This window comes from Salmo salar, chromosome 24 (genome assembly GCF_965601325.2).
Source record: "Salmo salar chromosome 24, fSalSal1, whole genome shotgun sequence".
NCBI classification, from domain to species: domain Eukaryota; kingdom Metazoa; phylum Chordata; class Actinopteri; order Salmoniformes; family Salmonidae; genus Salmo; species Salmo salar.
In genome coordinates this window covers 16,850,021-16,872,742 of record NC_138314.1, presented here as the reverse complement: position 1 = coordinate 16,872,742, position 22,722 = coordinate 16,850,021, and the positions used below count along the sequence as shown (strand labels likewise).

At 45.0% G+C, this 22,722-nt stretch overlaps 1 protein-coding gene across 1 annotated transcript; it reads left to right on the top strand.

Annotated features, from left to right (window-relative positions):
- The first annotated feature begins 4,767 nt into the window (after positions 1-4,767).
- erap2 (endoplasmic reticulum aminopeptidase 2) lies at positions 4,768-13,529 on the top strand. Its single transcript, XM_045706975.2, has 21 exons — positions 4,768-4,905; positions 5,421-5,515; positions 5,627-6,001; positions 6,109-6,278; positions 6,604-6,742; positions 6,829-6,963; positions 7,051-7,171; positions 7,480-7,634; positions 7,905-8,018; positions 8,144-8,275; positions 8,429-8,560; positions 8,936-9,004; positions 9,191-9,366; positions 9,595-9,674; positions 10,594-10,777; positions 10,869-11,025; positions 12,104-12,288; positions 12,459-12,620; positions 12,705-12,845; positions 13,082-13,163; positions 13,287-13,529. Exons 3-21 carry the CDS (start codon positions 5,654-5,656, stop codon positions 13,431-13,433), a joined length of 2,829 nt encoding a protein of 942 aa, XP_045562931.2. The 5' UTR covers positions 4,768-4,905; positions 5,421-5,515; positions 5,627-5,653; the 3' UTR covers positions 13,434-13,529.
- The last annotated feature ends 9,193 nt before the right edge of the window (positions 13,530-22,722 follow it).

Here is a 22,722-nt window from a genome sequence, read left to right as displayed (position 1 = left end):
ATCTTTAAGTCATACCACAGATTCTCAATTGGATTGAGGTCTGGGCTTTGACTAGGCCATTCCAAGACATTTAAACGTTTCTGCTTAAACCACTCAAATGTTGCTTTAGCAGTATGCTTAGGGTCATTGTCCTGCTGGAAGGTTAACCTCCGTCCCAGTCTCAAATCTCTGGATGACTGAAACAGGTTTTCCTCAAGAATTTCCCTGTATTTAGTGCCATCCATCATTCCTTAAATTCTGACCAGTATCCCAGTCCCTGCCGATGAAAAACATCCCCACAGCATGATGCTGCCACCACCATGCTTCACTGTGGGGCTGGTGTTCTCGGGTGATGAGAGGTGTTGGGTTTGTGTCAGACATAGCGTTTTCCTTGATGGCCAAAAAGCTCAATTTTAGTCTCATCTGACCAGAGTACCTTCTTCCATATGTTTGGGGAGTCTTCCACATGCCTTTTGGCGAACACCAAACATGTTTGCTTGTTTTTTTCTTTAAGCAATAGCTTTTTTCTGGCCACACTTCCGTAAAGCCCAGCTCTGTGGTGTGTACGGCTTAAAGTGGTCCTATGGACAGATACTCCAGTCTCCGCTGTGGAGCTTTGTAGCTCCTTCAGGGTTATCTTTGGTCTCTTTGTTGCCTCACCGATTAATGGCCTCCTTACCTGGTCCGTGAGTTTTGGTGGGCGGCCCTCTCTTGGCAGGTTTGCTGCGGTGCCATATTTTTTCCATTTTTTAATAATGGATTTAATGGTGCTCCGTGGGATGTTCAAAGTTTCTGATATTTTTTTATAACCCAACCCTGATCTGTACTTCTACACAACTTTGTCCCTGACCTATTTGGAGAGCTCCTTGGTCTTCATGGTGCCGCTTGCTTGATGGTGCCCCTTGCTTTGTGGTGTTGCAGACTCTGGGGCCTTTCAGAACAGGTGTATATATATTGAGATCATGTGACAGATCATGTGACACTTAGATTGCACACAGGTGGACTTTATTTAACTAATTATGTGACTTGTGAAGGTAATTGGTGGTACCAGATCTTATTTAGGGGCTTCATAGCAAAGGAGGTAAATACATATGCACGCTCCACTTTTCCATTTTTTATGTTTTAGAATTTTTTTGAAACAAGTAATTATTTTCATTTCACTTCACCAATTTGGACTATTTTGTGTATTTCCATTACATGAAATAAAAATCAATTTAAATTACAGGTTGTAATGCAACAAAATAGGAAAAACACCAAGGGGGATGAATACTTTTGCCAGCCACTGTATTTCCACCCACTTATTTTTTAACAGCTAATGCAATTTACCATTACCCTGTCATTACTGCCACACAGTCATTACACCAACAATGTACACATATTTCTTGGAGTTTGTTTTATGACGTGATGGTGATCACATCTGCTGAAGGTGTTCTGGAAAAACAGAGTCAAATCTATGTATTGTTGAATAAAATGCCCGTTTATGGTTCCTGACAAAATTAGAAAAATATTTCTGTTGATAAAAGTTGTTTTCAAGAAACAGATTTCTTTATTTTTAATAAGAAATGCCAAAAGTGCGTGTAGTTGCAAAATCATTCAATTACTGTAAATGTTTGTTTGTTACAAATGAATGTTCTAACTAAATTCACCACCTCAATGGCAGTTAAGTTCTTGAGAATGCTTACACTTACCTTCAAACACACTGTCATGATGTTCATAGCAACTCTTTCCAAGGTCTTCATCTGTAGAAAAACGTTGTTCACTATCCCACTCACTCAACAACTACAGTATACCAAGTCATTTGAAAGTATGCACACGCACGCACGCACGCACACACACCGAGCCCTACCTGTGAAGGTGGCATGGTGTGTCCTGATGACTCTGGCTTGGCAGCGGTGACTGACAAAACAGCTGTGTGACGTCCACTCACTGGTCGCCACCGTTACTATCGACACGGCACTGCGGCCACTGTTCTGTTCCCCCCCGGCCACACTGTAGGGAGCACTGGCAGGACTCACTAGATGAACATGTCAGAGAGAACAGAGGTGTCAAGTCATTAGACTGTCATGTTGGAAAGGACAGAGATAACAAGATTCTCAAAAATGTTGAGCAAGTAACATCAGGTCGTGTGTGTGTCTGTCTGTGTGTAGTGTGTGTAGGCCTGCCGACCCTCCCCAGGTGACATCCAGTTAACCTCCAGGTGACCCCTACTCAGGTCAGAGATGACACACTGCAGCAGCATCCAGCCCACCCTCTCACCTGCCAGGGAGGCCAACACATCACCATGTACTAGCACTGTGGTAAGGTGGAGAGGGGATGGTAGAGGGCGGAAAAAGAGGGATAAAGAGAAAGAGAGAGTGAGCTGTAACACAGTCTGTAATAGTCTCAGGCTCAACCAGTCAGTCCTTCTGTTTTTACTCAGCATGTTCACAAACTAAAAAACAACAGACCAACAACAACAAAAATATTGAGAAGAAAATACAGTATGTGAAGATATATGTTTAACCTGTTGAGGACAGACGTTCCGCTAGCGGAACCCCTAGCCAACAGCCAATGGCATCGCACGGCGCGAAATACAAAACCAACTAAAATACCACAATTCAATTTTCTCAAACAATCATCTATTTTAAAGATAAGACTCTCGTTAATCTAACCACATTGTCCGATTTCAAAAAGGCTTTACAGCGAAAGCAAAACATTGGATTATGTTAGGAGAGTACATAGACACAAATAATCACACAGCCATTTTCCAAGCAAGCATATATGTCACATAAACCCAAACCACAGCTAAATGCAGCACTAACCTTTGATGATCTTCATCAGATGACACTCCTAGGACATTATGTTAGCATGTGATGTTCAGAACTAGCATACCCACCGAAAACTTCCGGTGAATTTACTAAATTACTCATGATAAATGTTGACAAAGTACATAACAATTATTTTAAGAATTATAGATACAGAATTCCTTTATGCAATCGCTATGTCCGATTTTAAAATAGCTTTTCGGCGAAAGCACATTTTGCAATATTCTGAGTACATAGCTCGGCCATCAAGGCTAGCTATTCAGACTCGCCAACGTCGGGGCTCTGTAAACTCAGAATTACTATTAGAAAAATTTGATTACCTTTGCTGTTCTTCGTCAGAATGCACTCCCAGGACTTCTACTTCAACAACAAATGTTGTTTTGGTTCCAAATAATCCATAGTTATATCCAAATACCTCCGTTTTGTTCATGCGTTCAGGTCACTATCCGAAGGGTAACGCGCGAGCGCATTTCGTGACAAAAAATGTCAAAATATTCCATTACCGTACTTGAAGCATGTCAAACGCTGTTTAAAATAAATGTTTATGCTATTTTTCTTGTAAAATAGCGATAATATTCCAACCGGGCAACGTTGTATTAATTCAAAGAGAGAAAGAAAAAAATGGCGAGTTCTCGTGACCGCGCATCTCCAGTCTCACTGTCCCCAGGCTGACCACTTACAAATCTATTCCTATACTTTGCCCAGAGACAGCAGACACCCCATTCCACTTTCTGGCGGCTTTAGAGAGCCAATGGAAGCCTTAGAAAGTGTCACGTAACAGCACAGATGCTGTAATTTCGATAGAGATGCAACAGAAGGACAACAAATTGTCAGACAGGGCACTTCCTGCATGGAATCTTCTCAGGTTTTGGCCTGCCATATGAGTTCTGTTATACTCACAGACACCATTCAAACAGTTTTAGAAACTTTGGAGTGTTTTCTATCCAAATCTACTAATTATATGCATATTCTAGCTTCTGGGCAGGAGTAGTAACCAGATTAAATCGGATATGTTTTTTATCCGGCCGTGAAAATACTGCCCCCTATCCCAAAGAAGTTAAGTGATTTAGTTAGTCGGTCAGTTCTTTAGTTAGCCACAGACTGTTCACTCTGTTACCATCTGGCAAGCGGTATCGAAGCATTGGGTCTTGGACCAACAGGCTCCGAGACAGCTTCTACCACCAGGCCATCAGACTGCTGAACAGCTAACCCTAGCTACAGTGGGGGGGAAAAGTATTTGATCCCCTGCTGATTTTGTATGTTTGCCCACTGACAAAGAAATGATCAGTCTATAATTTTTATGTTAGGTTTATTTGAACAGTGAGAGACAGAATAACAACAAAAATATAGAGAAAAACGCATGTCAAAAATGTTATAAATTGATTTGCATTTTAATGAGGGAAATAAGTATTTGAGCTGAATTGAATTCCTTTAAGAAAAATGTGAATCTCAATTCTGTATCCTGTTTACTACTTCAATTCAAATTCTATAATTTAATTGGAGTTTATGAGGCATTCACAATTCAATTCTGAATTGAGCCGAACCCTGACACACACACACACGCACGTGCAAATCTCATGCTCTTCAGAAGCCTGATGTTCTGGAACAAATTCCTACCAAGAGCATCACTTCAGGAACCTCCAGGTACTGTCAGAAGGCTAGTTGTGCACTATGGACGAGACACATGGAAAGTATGTGTTCTTGCAGTGTGTGTATACAGGAGAGATAGTGTGTTGGATATAGTATGTCGGTCTCCAGGATGAAATGGGTGGTGTTGTTGTGGGGGTAGTGTGGATTAACCACCTGGTTTCCCCGCCTCATCAGCTGACAGGTTAAATACAGACACAGCTATATATATATATATATACAGTCCTAACTTCAGCCTGGAAAATATGAAGAAACACTCTAATAATATCACTGCAGTCAGTAATGCATGGACAATCGTAAAGTAAACCATTCTATATGAGGGCTGGTAAAGAAAGGAAAACGTTACAGAAAAGGAAGGTCACACACACAGCTGCTGTACTCGTGGGGATAGGAAAGGGGGCGGGAGCATGAAAGAGAAAATGAAAGCTGTCAGCAGAGACAGAGAGCGAGGGAAGGATGATGCAGCTCAAATGAGGTAAAAGAATAAAAACATGGAATTAACCTCCGTCTACACCTCCATCCAACTCAGGGAACATCTGGGGTGCTGGGGCAACATGATTTCTGTTCTATGGTGATAGTGTTGGACTTGTTAACATCAAAACAAAGTTATTTAGCTGTTTAGGGGGTGAATGTGCATTTGTGTCTGTCTATCCCAGTATCAGATTACAAGTGCAGCCCTGTCCTTCTCTATTGTAGCCTGGACAGCTAGGGTAACTTACAACCAGCTATCTCTTCCACTCACCATGTTGTTTTTTGACATGTAACACACTGGGCTTGCTGCCTGGCTGTAAGCGTGTGTATCATTGCATAGAATAGACAGCAGCCTTTATCAACCCGACCAGAATTTAAATTGTTCAGCTTCTTGGCTTTATAAAATCAGACCTAATTAATTAAACACATTACCACTTCATTACTGTGTGAGATCCTAGATGAAATAGATTCACTGTAAGAAAAATATAAAATAACATAGGTCCTTCTGTCTTCCTTCAGGTTCAAGAAATAACTTCTGGACATTTCTACTAGCCTGTTGCTGTAAGGTTATACATTTCCGTCTAACCAAAGAGAGACTACGTTCCTCCTGAAGTGTAATTATCTACAGCTATCCTTCCTGATGTTTCTCTACGTTCTGAAAACAAACTGAGTGCCTGCAGACTGTTTGCTGCTCTCAAGAGTGATCCTTATCCTCATCCTTACAGTGGTCCTCCTCCAACATTTCCACCATTATGGTCAGGTTCTTGGTTCTGGCCCTCCTGTCTCTGGCTGGTGTGACCCAGACCTCCGCTAGCCCGACCCAGGCCTCTGAGCCCCCTAACCCCACTGAGGAGCAGCCTCCCTTAGGTACAGGAAGCCTCTCATTCCCTTGGAGCCACCTCCGTCTTCCGGGGTACATTGTTCCGCTCCACTACCACCTCCTGCTCCACCCTAACCTCACCATGCTCAGCTACAGCGGTACTGTCCGGATAGAGCTCCAGGTTCAGAACAATACCAACTGGGTGGTGCTGCACAGCAAGGGGCTCCGTATCACTACAGCAACCATGTTGGACCAGAACCTGGCTCACCTGTCAGACCGGGTAGGCTACTCCCTCAAAACTAAACCGTCATGCTCAGTTTCTAACGATGTCCCACTTTTGTCTCCTCTGACATGTCCATCTAATTACTACTGCATGTGTGTCTTCAGGTGCTCCCTGTGCTCCACAACCCTACCCATGAGCAGACTGCCATCTTCTCTCCCAGAGTGCTCAGCGGTGGGCAGAAGTACTTCCTGTTTCTGGAGTTTGGGGCGGAGCTAGGAGAAGGCTTCTATGGCTTCTACAGGAGCACCTACAGAACCAGCGCCGGAGAGACACGGTACGGAGCGTGTGTGAGTGTGCCTAACTCTCTCTCTCCATGTGAGGGAGAAAGGTTGCGTTGTGCATCACTCCCTAACCAAATGTTTTTTTTGTGAGACATCACATGATAAACTCCTTGTAATGTCTCTCTCTCTCTTTCTCTCTGCTCTCCACTCTCTCTCTCTCTGCCCACCATCTATCTATCTATCTATCTATCTATCTATCTATCTATCTATCTATCTATCTATCTATCTATCTATCTATCTATCTATCTATCTATCTATCTATCTATCTATCTATCTATCTATCTATCTATCTATCTATCTATCTATCTATCTCTCCAGGAACCTGGCCTCCACTCATTTTGAGCCCACCAGTGCTCGGATGGCGTTTCCTTGTTTTGATGAGCCGAGCTTCAAGGCTAACTACTCTATCAGTATCAGGAGGAGCCTGGCACACACCGCCCTGTCCAACATGCCTGTAGTGAGTAAACACACAAAAGCAACATGGTGGCAGGTGGATCATAGTATGTGAGTGTGCATTACAATGTGTGTGTGTTTCCCCTTTAGGAGCAGACAGTGGTCCTGGATGATGGTCTAATGGAGGACCGTTTTGCTGTGAGTGTGAGGATGAGCTCCTATCTGGTGGCCTTCATCGTGTGTGACTTCAGATCTGTCAGCGCAACAACTGCCTCAGGGGTCAAGGTAGGTGGGACAGGGGTGTGTGTGAATGTGTGTGTGTGTGTACAGGCGGTATGTGTGATTTCAGAACATCCCTGTCATATGTTTCAGGTATCTGTCTATGCTGCTCCTGAGAAATGGCAGCAGACCCATTATGCCCTGAAGGCTGCAGTCAAACTACTGGAGTTCTATGAGAAATACTTCAATATCAAATACCCTCTACCTAAACAAGGTAACTAAATACTTCAACATCAAATACCCACTACCTAAACAAGGTAACTAAATACTTCAACATCAAATACCCACTACCTAAACAAGGTAACTAAATACTTCAACATCAAATACCCACTACCTAAACAAGGTAACTAAATACTTCAACATCAAATACCCACTACCTAAACAAGGTAACTAAATACTTCAACATCAAATACCCACTACCTAAACAAGGTAACTTAACGGTGCTGATGACCAGGGTTCAGTAGCAGTTGTTGAAACAAGTAAGGTAATCATTGAAGTTGCTGCCTGCCTCCCCCCCTCCAGACCTGGTTGCTATCCCAGACTTTCAGGCCGGGGCGATGGAGAACTGGGGTCTGATCACCTTCAGAGAGACCAGCCTGCTCTACGACCCCGCCACCTCCTCAGCCTCCGATAGGGTCTGGGTTACCATGGTGATCGCCCACGAGCTCGCCCACCAGGTGAGAGCCGGACAGAAAGTTGTTCAGGGTGTTGAACAGGAAGTAGCAGGTCATGGCAGGAAGTGAACCTTGGTAGTGTGAAGAGGGATTAGACTTTCATGTCATAAACCTCTGCATTCTTCGGGAAGTTTATCCTCACTGGGAGACTAATGGATCTCCTCACAGTGAATGGACCTGAATGAAATGACTGCAACAGATCTCTGCCCTCCTCTTCTGCTGACATCTCTCATTGTCTGTCCTCTCCTGCCTGCCCGTTTGTCTGTCTATCAGTGGTTTGGCAACCTGGTGACCATGGAGTGGTGGAACGACATCTGGCTGAACGAGGGCTTCGCCAGATACATGGAGTACATCTCAGTCAACGCCACATACCCCAAACTCAGAGTGGTAAGATCCTGTTACTCATATGTTGTACACATTACAACTTCACAGTAGTATTAATGATTAGTATGAATGTTTCACATGTCCCTGAGGGATATTCCTGTTGAAAAGGTGCCCTTTTTATCTCTCAGGAGGATTATCTGGTGGACACCTGCTTCGCTGCGATTGGTCGAGACTCTCTTAACTCCTCCCGCCCCATCTCCAGTGCGGCTGAGAGCCCCACACAGATTGCAGAGATGTTCGACACAGTATCCTACGACAAGGTAGACAAAAAAGCAAACACGCACACACATCTTTTTCACATCACATTGCTTTTATCAACCCTGTGTTTACTTCAAGGGAGGGAGTAAGGATGAGTGTCTAAAGTATTGGATCAGGGCCACAGTGTTAATGTACTGTGGTGTTTGTTCCACCAGGGTGCATGTGTCCTGCACATGCTCAGACACTACCTGACTGACCAAGTGTTCCAGAGTGGAATCGTGCGCTACCTTCGCAGGTACAGCTACAGCAACGCTCACAACCAGGACCTGTGGGACAGCCTGGCCAATGTGCGTAGATTGATCAAATGATATATATTTTATTATAAACTGGGTTGTTCCAGCCCTGAATGCTGATTGGCTGACAGCTGTGGTATATCGGACCATATACCACGGGTTTGACAAAACATTTATTTTTACTGCTCTAATTACGTTGTTAACCAGTTTATAATAGCAATAAGGCTCCTCGTGGGTTTGTGATATATGGCCAATATACCATGGCTAAGGGCTGTATCCAGGCACTCCGCGTTGCGTCGTGCCCAAGAACAGCCCTTAGCCGTGGTATATTGCCGATAAACCACCCCCCCCGTGCCTTATTGCTTAATTGATCCCTCTGTGTAGGATGATTTAGTGTGTAAATGTAAGGTGCTGTGTTGTTGTTCTCAGACGTGTTCAGAAGAGGAGTTCACCTCTGGAGAACACTGTTACAGCAGCAGGCAGGCAGCTAAGAACGCAGTAAACACACCTCTCTTTACATAGCAATACATTACAATACCAACAGTCAAGTCTCACCACTGATTTAAGAGTGTGATGTTTACCTGTGTGTGTGTGTGTGTGTGTGTGTGTGTGTGTGTGTGTGTGTGTGTGTGTGTGTGTGTGTGTGTGTGTGTGTGTGTGTGTGTGTGTGTGTGTGTGTGTCAGTATCTGTACGCTGGGGAGCACCTGGACCTGACGACCATGATGAACACCTGGATGCTGCAGACAGGTGTGCCCTTGGTAACGGTTACTAGGCAGGGGTCTCGTCTCCTGCTGAAACAGGAGAGGTTCCTGAGGACCGCACATCCTTCTGATCCAGCATGGCCCAGCCTGCAGCAGGGGTAAACACACACACCACACACACAAACACACACACATTCTCTGTGATTCTCATGTGCAGCAAGGTCATATTCCTGCGCCTCATCCCCTCTCTGATCTCTCTGTGTTAGGTTCCTGTGGCACATCCCCTCTCTGATCTCTCTGTGTTAGGTTCCTGTGGCACATCCCCTCTCTGATCTCTCTGTGTTAGGTTCCTGTGGCACATCCCCTCTCTGATCTCTCTGTGTTAGGTTCCTGTGGCACATCCCTCTGACCTACAGGACTGACACCTCAACAAGTATCCACAGACACCTAATGACCACACTCACAGGTAAGACACCTAATGACCATACTCACAGGTAAGACACCTAATGACCACACTCACAGGTAAGACACCTAATGACCACACTCACAGGTAAGACACCTAATGACCACACTCACAGGTAAGACACCTAATAACCACACTCACAGTTAAGACACCTAATGACCACACTCACAGGTAAGACACCTAATGACCACACTCACAGGTAAGACACCTAATGACCACACTCACAGGTAAGACACCTATTGACCACACTCACAGGTAAGACACCTAATGACCACACTCACAGGTAAGACACCTAATGACCACACTCACAGGTAAGACACCTAATGACCACACTCACAGGTAAGACACCTAATGACCACACTCACAGGTAAGACACCTAATGACCACACTCACAGGTAAGACACCTAATGACCACACTCACAGGTAAGACACCTAATGACCACACTCACAGGTAAGACACCTAATGACCACACTCACAGGTAAGACACCTAATGACCACACTCACAGGTAAGACACCTAATGACCACACTCACAGGTAAGACACCTAATGACCACACTCACAGGTAAGACACCTAATGACCACACTCACAGGTAAGACACCTAATGACCACACTCACAGGTAAGACACCTAATGACCACACTCACAGGTAAGACACCTAATGACCACACTCACAGGTAAGACACCTAATGACCACACTCACAGGTAAGACACCTAATGACCACACTCACAGGTAAGACACCTAATGACCACACTCACAGGTAAGACACCTAATGACCACACTCACAGGTAAGACACCTAATGACCACACTCACAGGTAAGATAGTTGTGGTCTCGCTCGTCAGTATGGAGGTTAGTGAGGAGTTGATTGATTGACTGGTTGTTTCACTAATTTATTGATTGCCTAGTCTCTTCTCTCCTCAGACAGTGTGGATGTGGGGGAGGAGGTGGGCTGGGTGAAGGTGAATGTGGACATGGCTGGTTATTACCTGGTCCACTATGATGGTTCAGGCTGGGACAACTTGATACAACTACTGAAGGACAACCACACAGCTCTCAGCTTCATGGACAGAACACACCTCATACACAACGCCTTCCAACTCACCACGTAAGAAACCTACCTGTGTGTGTTAATATATAAATAGACAACACAAACAGACTTTTATTTCTGACGTCATCTCTCTATACTACTTCTATAGGGCAGGTCGGTTGTCACTCGATAAAGCCTTGGACCTTATTGGCTACCTGCGATCAGAAAGTCACACCGTGCCCTTACTCGAGGGGTTGGGCTACCTGGAAGCTTTCTACAGGATGGTGGAGAGAAGAGACATACCTGATGTCACACAAAACCTCAGGGTAGGGCACATACACATACATCACACAAACACATAAAACAATTCTAAAAACATTCTGGTTCAGTTGCGGAGTTTGAGTGCGTGTGTGGTCTGATGTCCTCTCTGTGTGTGGTCTGATGTCCTCTCTGTGTGTGGTCTGATGTCCTCTCTGTGTCGGGTCTGATGTCCTCTCTGTGTCGGGTCTGATGTCCTCTCTGTGTGTGGTCTGATGTCCTCTCTGTGTGTGGTCTGATGTCCTCTCTGTGTGTGGTCTGATGTCCACTCTGTGTCGGGTCTGATGTCCTCTCTGTGTGTGGTCTGATGTCCTCTCTGTGTGTGGTCTGATGTCCTCTCTGTGTCGGGTCTGATGTCCTCTCTATGACGGGTCTGATGTCCTCTCTGTGTGTGGTCTGATGTCCACTCTGTGTCGGGTCTGATGTCCTCTCTGTGTCGGGTCTGATGTCCTCTCTGTGTGGTCTGATGTCCTCTCTGTGTGTGGTCTGATGTCCTCTCCGTGTGTGGTCTGATGTCCTCTCTGTGTCGGGTCTGATGTCCTCTCTGTGTGTGGTCTGATGTCCTCTCTGTGTGGGGTCTGATGTCCTCTCTGTGTGTGGTCTGATGTCCTCTCTGTGTGTGGTCTGATGTCCTCTCTGTGTGTGGTCTGATGTCCTCTCCGTGTGTGGTCTGATGTCCTCTCTGTGTGTGGTCTGATGTCCTCTCTGTGTGTGGTCTGATGTCCTCTCTGTGTGTGGTCTGATGTCCTCTCCGTGTGTGGTCTGATGTCCTCTCTGTGTGTGGTCTGATGTCCTCTCTGTGTCGGGTCTGATGTCCTCTCTGTGTGGTCTGATGTCCTCTCTGTGTGTGGTCTGATGTCCTCTCTGTGTGTGGTCTGATGTCCTCTCTGTGTCGGGTCTGATGTCCTCTCTGTGTGGTCTGATGTCCTCTCCGTGTGTGGTCTGATGTCCTCTCTGTGTCGGGTCTGATGTCCTCTCTGTGTGGTCTGATGTCCTCTCTGTGTGTTGTCTGATGTCCTCTCTGTGTGTGGTCTGATGTCCACTCTGTGTGTGGTCTGATGTCCTCTCTGTGTGTGTTTTCCGCAGACGTACATCCTGTGGTATTTCCGTGATGTGATTGACCGTCAGACGTGGAGCGACAAGGGCTCTGTGTCTGAGAGGCGACTGAGGTCGGAGCTCCTTTCCCTGGCCTGCCATCTAGGAGACCTCCCCTGCTTGAAGCAGGCCCAGCGCAGCTTCACACACTGGCTGGACTCCAACAGCACACTTAAGTATGTCTGTCTGCCTGCCTGCCGATCTGTCTGTCTGTCAGCTATTTGAGAGTGTGGTTACATCCCTTTGACAGTAACATACCTCCTCAAATCTATGACCAATCAAAGGTGCAAACTTTGCCTGACTGCAGAAGTAAACCATGTCCTGTCTGTGCCTCTCCATCCACCAGCCTGCCTGCAGACGTGGCAGAGACAGTGTATTCAGTAGGGGCCCAGGAGGACACGGGCTGGGCGTCTCTCCTCCAGACATACACCCACTCCCTCTCAGAGACACACAAACGCAAGATCCTCTCTGCCCTGGCCAGCAGCCGAGACACTAACAAACTAACCAGGTATGTACAGTCTTCTATACTCTGTCAATTCAATTCAATATTTGACATCATTACATTCAGTTTGTGTGTGTGTTTCTACCACAGGTTGTTGGAGCTGGGTGTAGAGGGAGAGGTGATCCGTACCCAGGACCTGGACTCCCTCATCGTCATGGTAGCCAGGAACCCCAGGGGACATCATCTGGCCTGGAGCTACGTCCAGAAATACTGGAGCACCCTGGTGGACAAGTAGGTGGTCGAGAGGGAGGGGATAGAGGGAGGGGGGAGAGAGCTAGAGAAGGAGACTAACACTAAGGATAAATAGGTGGAGCCTATCCGTGTGGTGGAGAATGAGAGAGGGAAAGGGAGAAAGATGAACTGAGAGACTAACACTGATGACAAAGTAGGTAGTAGTAGGCCAGCAATCCCATAGCCTGGGGGCTTTAGCCAACCTGTGGTGTTTTGCTCTTGTTTCTACACTGCAGGTTCCAGTTGGGATCGTTCTCTATTAGAAACATCATCATTGGTACCACAGCCCAGTTCTCCTCCACAGAGGAACTCACTGAGGTGAGATTACTGATCTTTCTGTGGCAATATCATTTGTTGTCAGAAGCAAAGTTCTGTTTGAGCGAGGGAGAGGGTGTGTCCCATAACCCACGGCCATGCTTACCAGGTGTGTGTGTTCCCCAGGTGCGTGTATTCTTTGAGTCGATCCATGAGCAGGCATCTCAGCTGAGAGTGACTGAGGTTGCCATGGATAACGTCCAGAAGAACATCCTCTGGCTGCAAAGAAACCTGGGAACTCTGAGGAGCTGGCTGGACCAACAGATAGACTGAAGAGAAAGAGAGGCAGAGGGAGGGGAGGATAGCGAGAGAGAGAGAGAGAGAGAGAGAGGGAGGGGGGATAGGGAGAGAGAGAGAGACAGAGGGAGGGGGAGATAGGGAGAGAGAGAGACAGAGGGAGGGGGGATAGGGAGGGAGAGAGAGACAGAGGGAGGGGGAGATAGGGAGGGGAGAGAGACAGAGGGAGGGGGAGATAGGGAGAGAGAGAGAGAGAGAGAGAGACAGAGGGAGGGGGAGATGGGGAGAGAGACAGAGGGAGGGGAGATAGGGAGAGAGAGAGAGACAGAGGGAAGGGAGAGAGAGAGAGACAGAGGGAAGGGAGAGAGAGAGACAGAGGGAAGGGAGAGAGAGAGAGAGGGAAGGGAGAGAGAGAGAGAGAGAGAGAGGGAGGGGAGATAGAGAGAGGGAGGGGAGATAGAGAGAGAGAGGGAGGGGGAGATAGGGAGAGAGAGACAGAGGGAGAGAAAGAGAGAGACAGAGGGAGGGGGAGATAGGGAGAGAGAGACAGAGGGAGGGGGAGATAGGGAGAGAGAGAGAGGGGAGAGAGAGAGAGACAGAGGGAGGGGGAGATAGGGAGAGAGAGAGAGACAGAGGGAGGGGAGAGAGAGAGAGGCAGAGGGAGGGGAGGATAGCGAGAGAGAGAGAGAGAGAGAGAGAGAGAGGGAGGGGGGATAGGGAGAGAGAGAGAGAGAGACAGAGGGAGGGGGAGATAGGGAGAGAGAGAGACAGAGGGAGGGGGGATAGGGAGGGAGAGAGAGACAGAGGGAGGGGGAGATAGGGAGGGGAGAGAGACAGAGGGAGATAGGGAGAGAGAGAGAGAGACAGAGGGAGGGGGAGATGGGGAGAGAGACAGAGGGAGGGGAGATAGGGAGAGAGAGAGAGACAGAGGGAAGGGAGAGAGAGAGAGACAGAGGGAAGGGAGAGAGAGAGACAGAGGGAAGGGAGAGAGAGAGACAGAGGGAAGGGAGAGAGAGAGAGAGGGAAGGGAGAGAGAGAGAGAGAGAGGGAGGGGAGATAGAGAGAGAGAGGGAGGGGAGATAGAGAGAGAGAGGGAGGGGGAGATAGGGAGAGAGAGACAGAGGGAGAGAAAGAGAGAGACAGAGGGAGGGGGAGATAGGGAGAGAGAGACAGAGGGAGGGGGAGATAGGGAGAGAGAGAGAGACAGAGGGAGGGGAGAGAGAGAGAGACAGAGGGAGGGGAGAGACAGAGGGAGGGGGAGATAGGGAGAGAGACAGAGGGAGGGGGAGATAGGGAGAGAGACAGAGGGAGGGGGAGATAGGGAGAGAGACAGAGGGAGGGGGAGATAGGGAGAGAGACAGAGGGAGGGGGAGATAGGGAGAGAGACAGAGGGAGGGGGGATAGGGAGAGAGAGACAGAGGGAGGGGGAGATGCAGTGGTAGAAAATGCTTGACTAGAGCTTTGTTTTTTTATGGATAGTTGTGTGTGTATATAGTTTGGTCATGATTTTCAGTTTACATCAGGGACTTGGAATTGTTTTTGTTGAATTTGATTAAAATGTTTAATAATAAAGTGTTGTCAAAGTACTCTTTGAAGAGCAGTAAGAAGACCAAGATCATGTGGAATTACACAGAGTAAGAGCAAATTAAATACAAACAGAAAACCAATTTGTAGGTGTCTATAGTGAATGTAGGAGTGGCCTGAAAAGGCAAAAAAAGCAGTCTGTATGTGAGACAGAATGAAGCTTGGCCTCACACACTACAACCTCACAGCCACTAGAGGGAGGGAACTGCTGAAAATTCAGTAGGAAACATACAGTTGAAGTCGGAAGTTTACATACACTTAGGTTGGAGTCATTAAAACTCCTTTTTCAACCACTTCACAAATTTCTTGTTAACAAGCTATAGTTTTGGCAAGTCGGTCAGGACATCTTCTTCGCGCATGACACAAGTAATTTTTCCAACAATTGTTTACAGACAGATTATTTCACTTATAATTCACTGTATCACAATTCCAGTGGGTCAGAAGTTTACATACACTAAGTTGACTGTGCGTTTAAACAGCTTGGAAAATTCCAGAAAATGATGCCATGACTTTAGAAGCTTCTGATAGACTAATTGACATCATGTGAGTCAATTGGAGGTGTACCTGTGGATGTATTTGTAACGGCCGTCGTCAAAATGAGACCAAGGTGCAGCGGAGGATGTGTTCATCTTGAAAGACTTTAATGGACTAAATGAACACTTACAAAATAAACCAAAAACAACCAGCAACAGTTCTGTCAGGTAGTAAAACTAAACAGAAAAATATTCACCCACAAAACCCAAAGGAAAAACAGGCTGCCTAAGTATGACTCCCAATCAGCAACAACCATGTACAGCTGTTCCTGATTGGGAGCCATAGCTGGCCGAAACAAAGCAATCCCAAACATAGAAAAACCAACATAGAATGCCCACCCAAATCACACCCTGACCAAACCTAAATAGAGACATAAAAAGGATCTCTCAGGTCAGGGCGTGACAGTATTTCAAGGCCTACCTTCAAACTCAGTGTCTCTTTGCTTGACATCATGGGAAAATCAAAAGAAATCAGCCAAGACCTCATAAAAACAATTGTAGACCTCCACAAGTCTGGTTCATCCTTGGGAGCAATTTCCAAATGCCTGAAGGTACCACGTTAATCTGTACAAACAATAGTATGCAAGTATAAACACCATGGGACCACGCAGCCGTCATACCGCTCAGGAAGGAGACACATTCTGTCTCCTAGAGATAAACGTACTTTGGTGTGAAAAGTGCAAATCAATCCCAGAACAACATCAAAGGACCTTGTGAAGATGCTGGAGGAACAGGTACAAAAGTATCTATATCCACAGTAAAACGAGTCCTATATCGACATAACCTGAAAGGCTGCTCAGCAAGGAAGAAGCCACTGCTCCAAAACCGACATAAAAAAGCCAGACTATGGTTTGTAACTGCACATGGGGACAAAGATCGTACTTTTTGGAGAAATGTCCTCTGGTCTGATGAAACAAAAATATAACTGTTTGGCCATAATGACCATTGTTATGTTTGGAGGAAAAAGGGGGAGGCTTGCAAGCCAAAGAACACCATCCCAACCGTGAACCACAGGGGTAGTAGCATCATGTTGTGGGGGTGCTTTGCTGCAGGAGGGACTGGTGCACTTCACAAAATAGAAGGCATCATGAGGTAGCAAAATTATGTGGATTTATTGAAGCAACATCTCAAGACATCAGTCAGGAAGTTAAAGCTTGGTCGCAAATGGGTCTTCCAAATGGACAATGACCCCAAGCATACTTCCAAAGTTGTGGCTTAAGACAACAAAGTCAAGGTATTGGAGTGGCCATCACAAAGCCCTGACCTCAATCCTATAGAACATTTGTGCAAGCAAGGAGGCCTACAAACCTGACTCAGTTACACCAGCTCTGTCAGGAGGAATGGGCCAAAATTCACCCAACTTATTGTGGGAAGTTTGTGGAAGGGTACCCGCAACGTTTGACCCAAGTTAAACAATTTAAAGGCAATACTACCAAATACTAATTGAGTGTATGTAAACTTCTGACCCACTGGGAATGTGGTGAAATAAATCATTCTCTCTACTATTCTTCTGACATTTCGCATTCTTAAAATAAAATGGTGATCCTAACTGACCTAAGACAGTGAATTTTTACTAGGAAAACTGAGTTTAAATGTATTTGGTTAAGGTGTATGTACACTTCCGACTTCAACTGTATATGTGTAAACATGTTGTACACATATCTATGTTTTTCATTTTGCTGAATTTCTGCGTGTTGGTTTAGTCAAAAAACAGACCCATCGTGCATGCACATTGCTTGAATCATGTATGGAGGGATGGATGGAGAGGCAACGAGAACCTCAGAATCTCTCCTGTTGTCTTGGAAATAGCCTGGAAACAAGTATTTGGCGCTGACCTGATACTTGTTCTGGAAAAAAACTGAAAAATCTGTTGGAGTAGTACAGTGCCTTCAGAAAGTATTCATACCCCTTGACATATTCCACATTCTGTTGTGTTACAGCCTAAATTAAAAATGGATTTAATATATCTTTTTTCTCACAATACACACAATACTCCATAATGACAAAGTGAAAACATGTTTTTAGAAATGTTTGTACATTTATTGAAAATGAAATACAGAAATATTGTTAGAATCACCTTTGGCAGCAACTACAGTCTTTCTGTGTAAGTCTAAGAACTCTGCACACCTGGATTGTACAATATATATGTATTAAATGTTTAGGGGGTAGATCAGCTTTAATATTACAGATTGTGTGTTCTATCAATGTAATTATTTGCATCATTTCCTATTCCCCATATTTTTTTTGCTTATTTATTTGATATATTTTCTGTTATTATTTTCCTCTAACCCTAACTCCCATCCTCTAATTGGAGTAAACTAATGGACAACAATACTTCGGCTTATACTTCCAGTTAATACATACTATATACAGTGGGGGGAAAAAGTATTTGATCCCCTGCTGATTTTGTATGTTTGCCCACTAACAAAGAAATGATCAGTCTATAATTTTAATGGTAGGTTTATATGAACAGTGAGAGACAGAATAACAACAACAAAATCCAGAAAAACGCATGTCAAAAATGTTATAGAATTATTTGCATTTTAATGAGGGAAATAAGTATTTGACCCCTCTACAAAACATGACTTAGTACTTGGTGGCAAAACCCTTGTTGGCAATCACAGAGGTCAGATGTTTCTTGTAGTTGGCCACCAGGTTTGCACACATCTCAGGAGGGATTTTGTCCCACTCCCCTTTGCAGATCTTCTCCAAGTCATTAAGGTTTCGAAGCTGACGTTTGGCAACTCGAACCTTCAGCTCCCTCCACAGATTTTCTATGGGATTAAGGTCTGGAGACTGGCTAGGCCACTCCAGGACCTTAATGTGCTTCTTCTTGAGCTACTCCTTTGTTGCCTTGGCCATGTGTTTTGGGTCATTGTCATGCTGGAATACCCATCCACGATCCATTTTCAATGCCCTGGCTGAGGGAAGGAGGTTCTCACCCAAGATTTGACTGTACATGGCCCCGTCAAATGATGCGGTAAAGTTGTCCTGTCCCCTTAGCAGAAAAACAGCCCCAAAGCATAATGTTTCCACCTCCATGTTTGACGGTGGAGATGGTGTTCTTGGGGTCATAGGCAGCATTCCTCCTCCTCCAAACACGGCGAGTTGAGTTGATGCCAAAGAGCTCCATTTTGGTCTCATCTAACCACAACACTTTCACCAGTTGTCCTCTGAATCATTCAGATGTTCATTGGCAAACTTCAGACGGGCATGTATATGTATTCTTGAGCAGCGGGACCTTGCGGGCGCTGCAGGATTTCAGTCCTTCACGGCATAGTGTGCTACCAATTGTTTTCTTGGTGACAATGGTCCCAGCTGCCTTGAGATCATTGACAAGATCCTCCCGTGTAGTTCTGGGCTGATTCCTCACCGTTCTTATGATCATTGCAACCCCACGAGGTGAGATCTTGCATGGAGCCCCAGGCCGAGGGATATTGACAGTTCTTTTGTGTTTCTTCCATTTGCGAATAATCGCACCAAATGTTGTCACCTTCTCACCAAGCTGCTTGGCGATGGTCTTGTAGCCCATTCCAGCCTTGTGTAGGTCTACAATCTTGTCCCTGACATCCTTGGAGAGCTCTTTGGTCTTGGCCATGGTGGAGAGTTTGGAATCTGATTGATTGATTGCTTCTGTGGACAAGTGTCTTTTTTACAGGTAACAAGCTGCGGTTAGGAGCACTCCCTTTAAGAGTGTGCTCCTAATCTCAGCTCGTTACCTGTATAAAAGACACCTGGGAGCCAGAAATCTTTCTGATTGAGAGGGGGTGAAATAACTATGTCCCTCATTAAAATGCAAATCAATTTATAACATTTTTGAGATGCGTTTTTCTGGATATTTTTGTTGTTATTCTGTCTCTCACTGTTCAAATAAACCTACCATTAAAATTATAGACTGATCCTTTCTTTATCAGTGGGCAAACGTACAAAATCAGCAGGGGATCAAATACTTTTTCCCCCCACTGTACATTTTACGGAAATGGTACACGGACACGGTACATTTTACATTCGTTTTTTTTTTACCCTTCAGCTACCGTCAACCCCTCCAATCTATCTCTAAACACCATCCAGTATTGACTTCAATTTGACAAATATTTTACTGTGCTGTGCTGTGATGTTTCACAAAAGTTCTGAACCTTTTTATTCTCATTGTTTCCACAGATTCTAAATGAAAGATGAACACCTTTACTAAAAGTAAAATTATATTATTGATCGACTGGCCATGACTTTTTAAGTCACCCAGCAGTGCTATTTGCACATTATTCTTTTTTTATTCTTCAAGCTCTGTCAAGTTGGTTGTTGATCATTGCTAGACAGCCAATTTCCAGTATTGCCATAGATTTTCAAGATGATTTAAGTAAAATCTGTTACTAGGCCACTCAGGAACATTCAATGTTGTCTTGGTAAGATACTCCAGTGTATATTTGACTTTGTGTTTTAAGTTATTGTCCTGCTGAAATGTACATTTGTTTCCCAGTGTCTGGTGGAAAGCAGACTGAACCCGGTTTTCCTGTAGGATTTTTCCTGTGCTTGGCTCTATTCCATTATTTTTATCCCCAAAAACTCCCTAGTCCTTGCCGATGACAAGCATGCCTATAACATGACGCAGCCACCACCATGCTTGAAAATATGAAGAGTGGTACACAGTGATGTGTTGGATTAGCCCCAAACATAACGCTTTGTATTCAGGACATAAAGTTAATTTCTTTGCCACATTTTTGGGAGTTTTACTTTTGTGCCTTATTGCAAACAGGATGCATGTTTTGGAATATTTGTATTCTGTACAAGCTTCCTTCTTTTCACTCTGTCATTTAGGTTAGTATTGTGGAGTCACTACAATGTTGATCCATCTTCAATTTTCTTCGATCACAGCCATTAAACTCTGAAAATGTTTTAAAGTCACCATTGGCCTCATGGTGAAATCCCTGAGCGGTTTCCTTCCTCTCTGGAAACTGAATTAGGAAGGACGCCTGTATCTTTGTCTTTTTTAATTTATTTAACTAGGCAAGTCAATTAAGAACAAATTCTTATTTACAATGACAGCCTACCTGGCCAAACCCTAACCCGGATGACGCTGGACCAATTGGACAACACTGGCGCCGCGCTATGGGACTCCCAATCACGGCCGGTTGTGATACAGCCTGGAATCAAACTAGGGTCTGTAGTTATGCCTCTAGCACTGAGATGCAGTGCCTTAGACCGCTGCGCCACTTGGGAGCCCGAGTGTATGTAGTGACTGGGTGTATTGATACACCATCCAAAGTGTAATTAATAACTTCACCATGCTCAAAGGTATGTGTGGGGTGCAGATATGAGGTAGTCATCAAAAAATCATGTTAAACAATACTATTGCACACAGAGTGAGTCCGTTCAATTTATTATGTGACTTGTTAAGCACATTTTTACTCCTGAACTTATTTAGGCTTGCCATAACAAAGGGGTTGAATACTCAAGACATTTTAGCTTTTCATTTTTTATTAACTTGTAAAAAATTCTAAAAACATAATTCCACTTTGATTGTGTGTAGGTGAGTGACACAAAATCTAATTTTAATTTATTTTAAATTCAAGCTGTAAACAATAAAATGTGGAGGTGTTAATACTGATGGCACTGTACAGCTTTCTCACACTGCTGAAACAACCACTTCCTGAAATCACACACACACACACACACACACACACACACACACACACACACACACACACACACACACACACACACACACACACACACACACACACACACACACACACACAAACACAAACAACGATTCCGTTTCCTTGGCTCCTTTGACCCATAATGAGCTTCTTAGCTATTGAACATTTACAGATGCATACCCACACTGAACTGCTGTCAAGCATCCACCTCTACATTGAATAGCTGTCTGTGGTGACTGACTGTCTATTGATAAAGACAGGGACATAAGTAGCCAAAGCTCACTCACATGCTGATTGTGGGCCATGGGGACATCGTCTTACTGCATGTGACTCCTGACTTCCTGAACAGTGTGTGTGTGTGTGTGTGTGTGTGTGTGTGTGTGTGTGTGTGTGTGTGTGTGTGTGTGTGTGTGTGTGTATGTGTGTGTGTGTTTATATATGTATGTATGTATGTATGTGTGTGTGTGTGTGTGTGTGTGTGTGTGTGTGTGTGTGTGTGTGTGTGTGTGTGTGTGTGAAAGAGAGAGAGAGAGAGAGAGAGAGAGCGAGAGAGACACAGACAGGCCAGTGTAATAACTCTGTCCTCGGGACCCCAAAGGGTGCACGTTTTGCTTTTTGCCCCTAGCTCTACACAGCTAATTCAAATAATCAACAAATGATCAAGCTTTGATCATTTGAATCAGCTGTGTACTGTTACAGCAAAAATCAAAAAGAGCACCCTTTAGGGAACCGAGGACCGAGTTTGGAAAACGCTGGGCTATTTTGTAAAATTCATGAAAACTAAAATGAGCTTTTTGGTCTTAATTTAAGGTTAGGGTTAGACATAACGTTAGCAGTGTGGTTAAGGTTAGGTTCAAAATCACATTTTAATAAGATAAATTGGAGAAATAGGCGGGGTGACGACCCACAGGGAAGGTCAAACACAGAGGTCTAAGTGTCTTTTAATCACAGGTGGCCGGTGGCACCTTAATTGGGGAGGATGGGCTCATATTTTTTTGTATTGACCACCAGAGTGTGTGTGTGTGTGTGTGTGTGTGTGTGTGTGTGTGTGTGTGTGTGTGTGTGTGTGTTTTAATCTGAACAGACAGAAGCCCTTTATTTGTGTTAATAAAGTTGTAGAGCCATAAAGCAGACAGCTTCAGCAGAGGGGGTAGTGCTACTGAACCTACAGCAAGAACCTGCTGGTCCTTATCAGATTGAGCACACACCCCACATAAGGAGTCCTATCAAAAGCACAGGCTTGACCAAGCAAACAGTTGAGTAAGTTAAAAGGAAATGTAAAAAAAAGGCACATAGGGTTGAGTTGTGGGATAAACTCAACTGACTCACATAATGTAGGCCAACTGGAGTGTCACCTGCAGTTGCTCGTGTGAATATTGCACAGAGCAAGGTTAATCTCCAACAGCTCACAGTGCCTTTAGAACAGATAAACAAACTACTGACAGCCTATCCCGGACAACGCTGGGCCAATTGTGCACCGCCCTATGGGACTCCAGATCACCGCCGGTTGTCATACAGCCCGGGATCAAACCAGGGTCTGTAGTGACACCT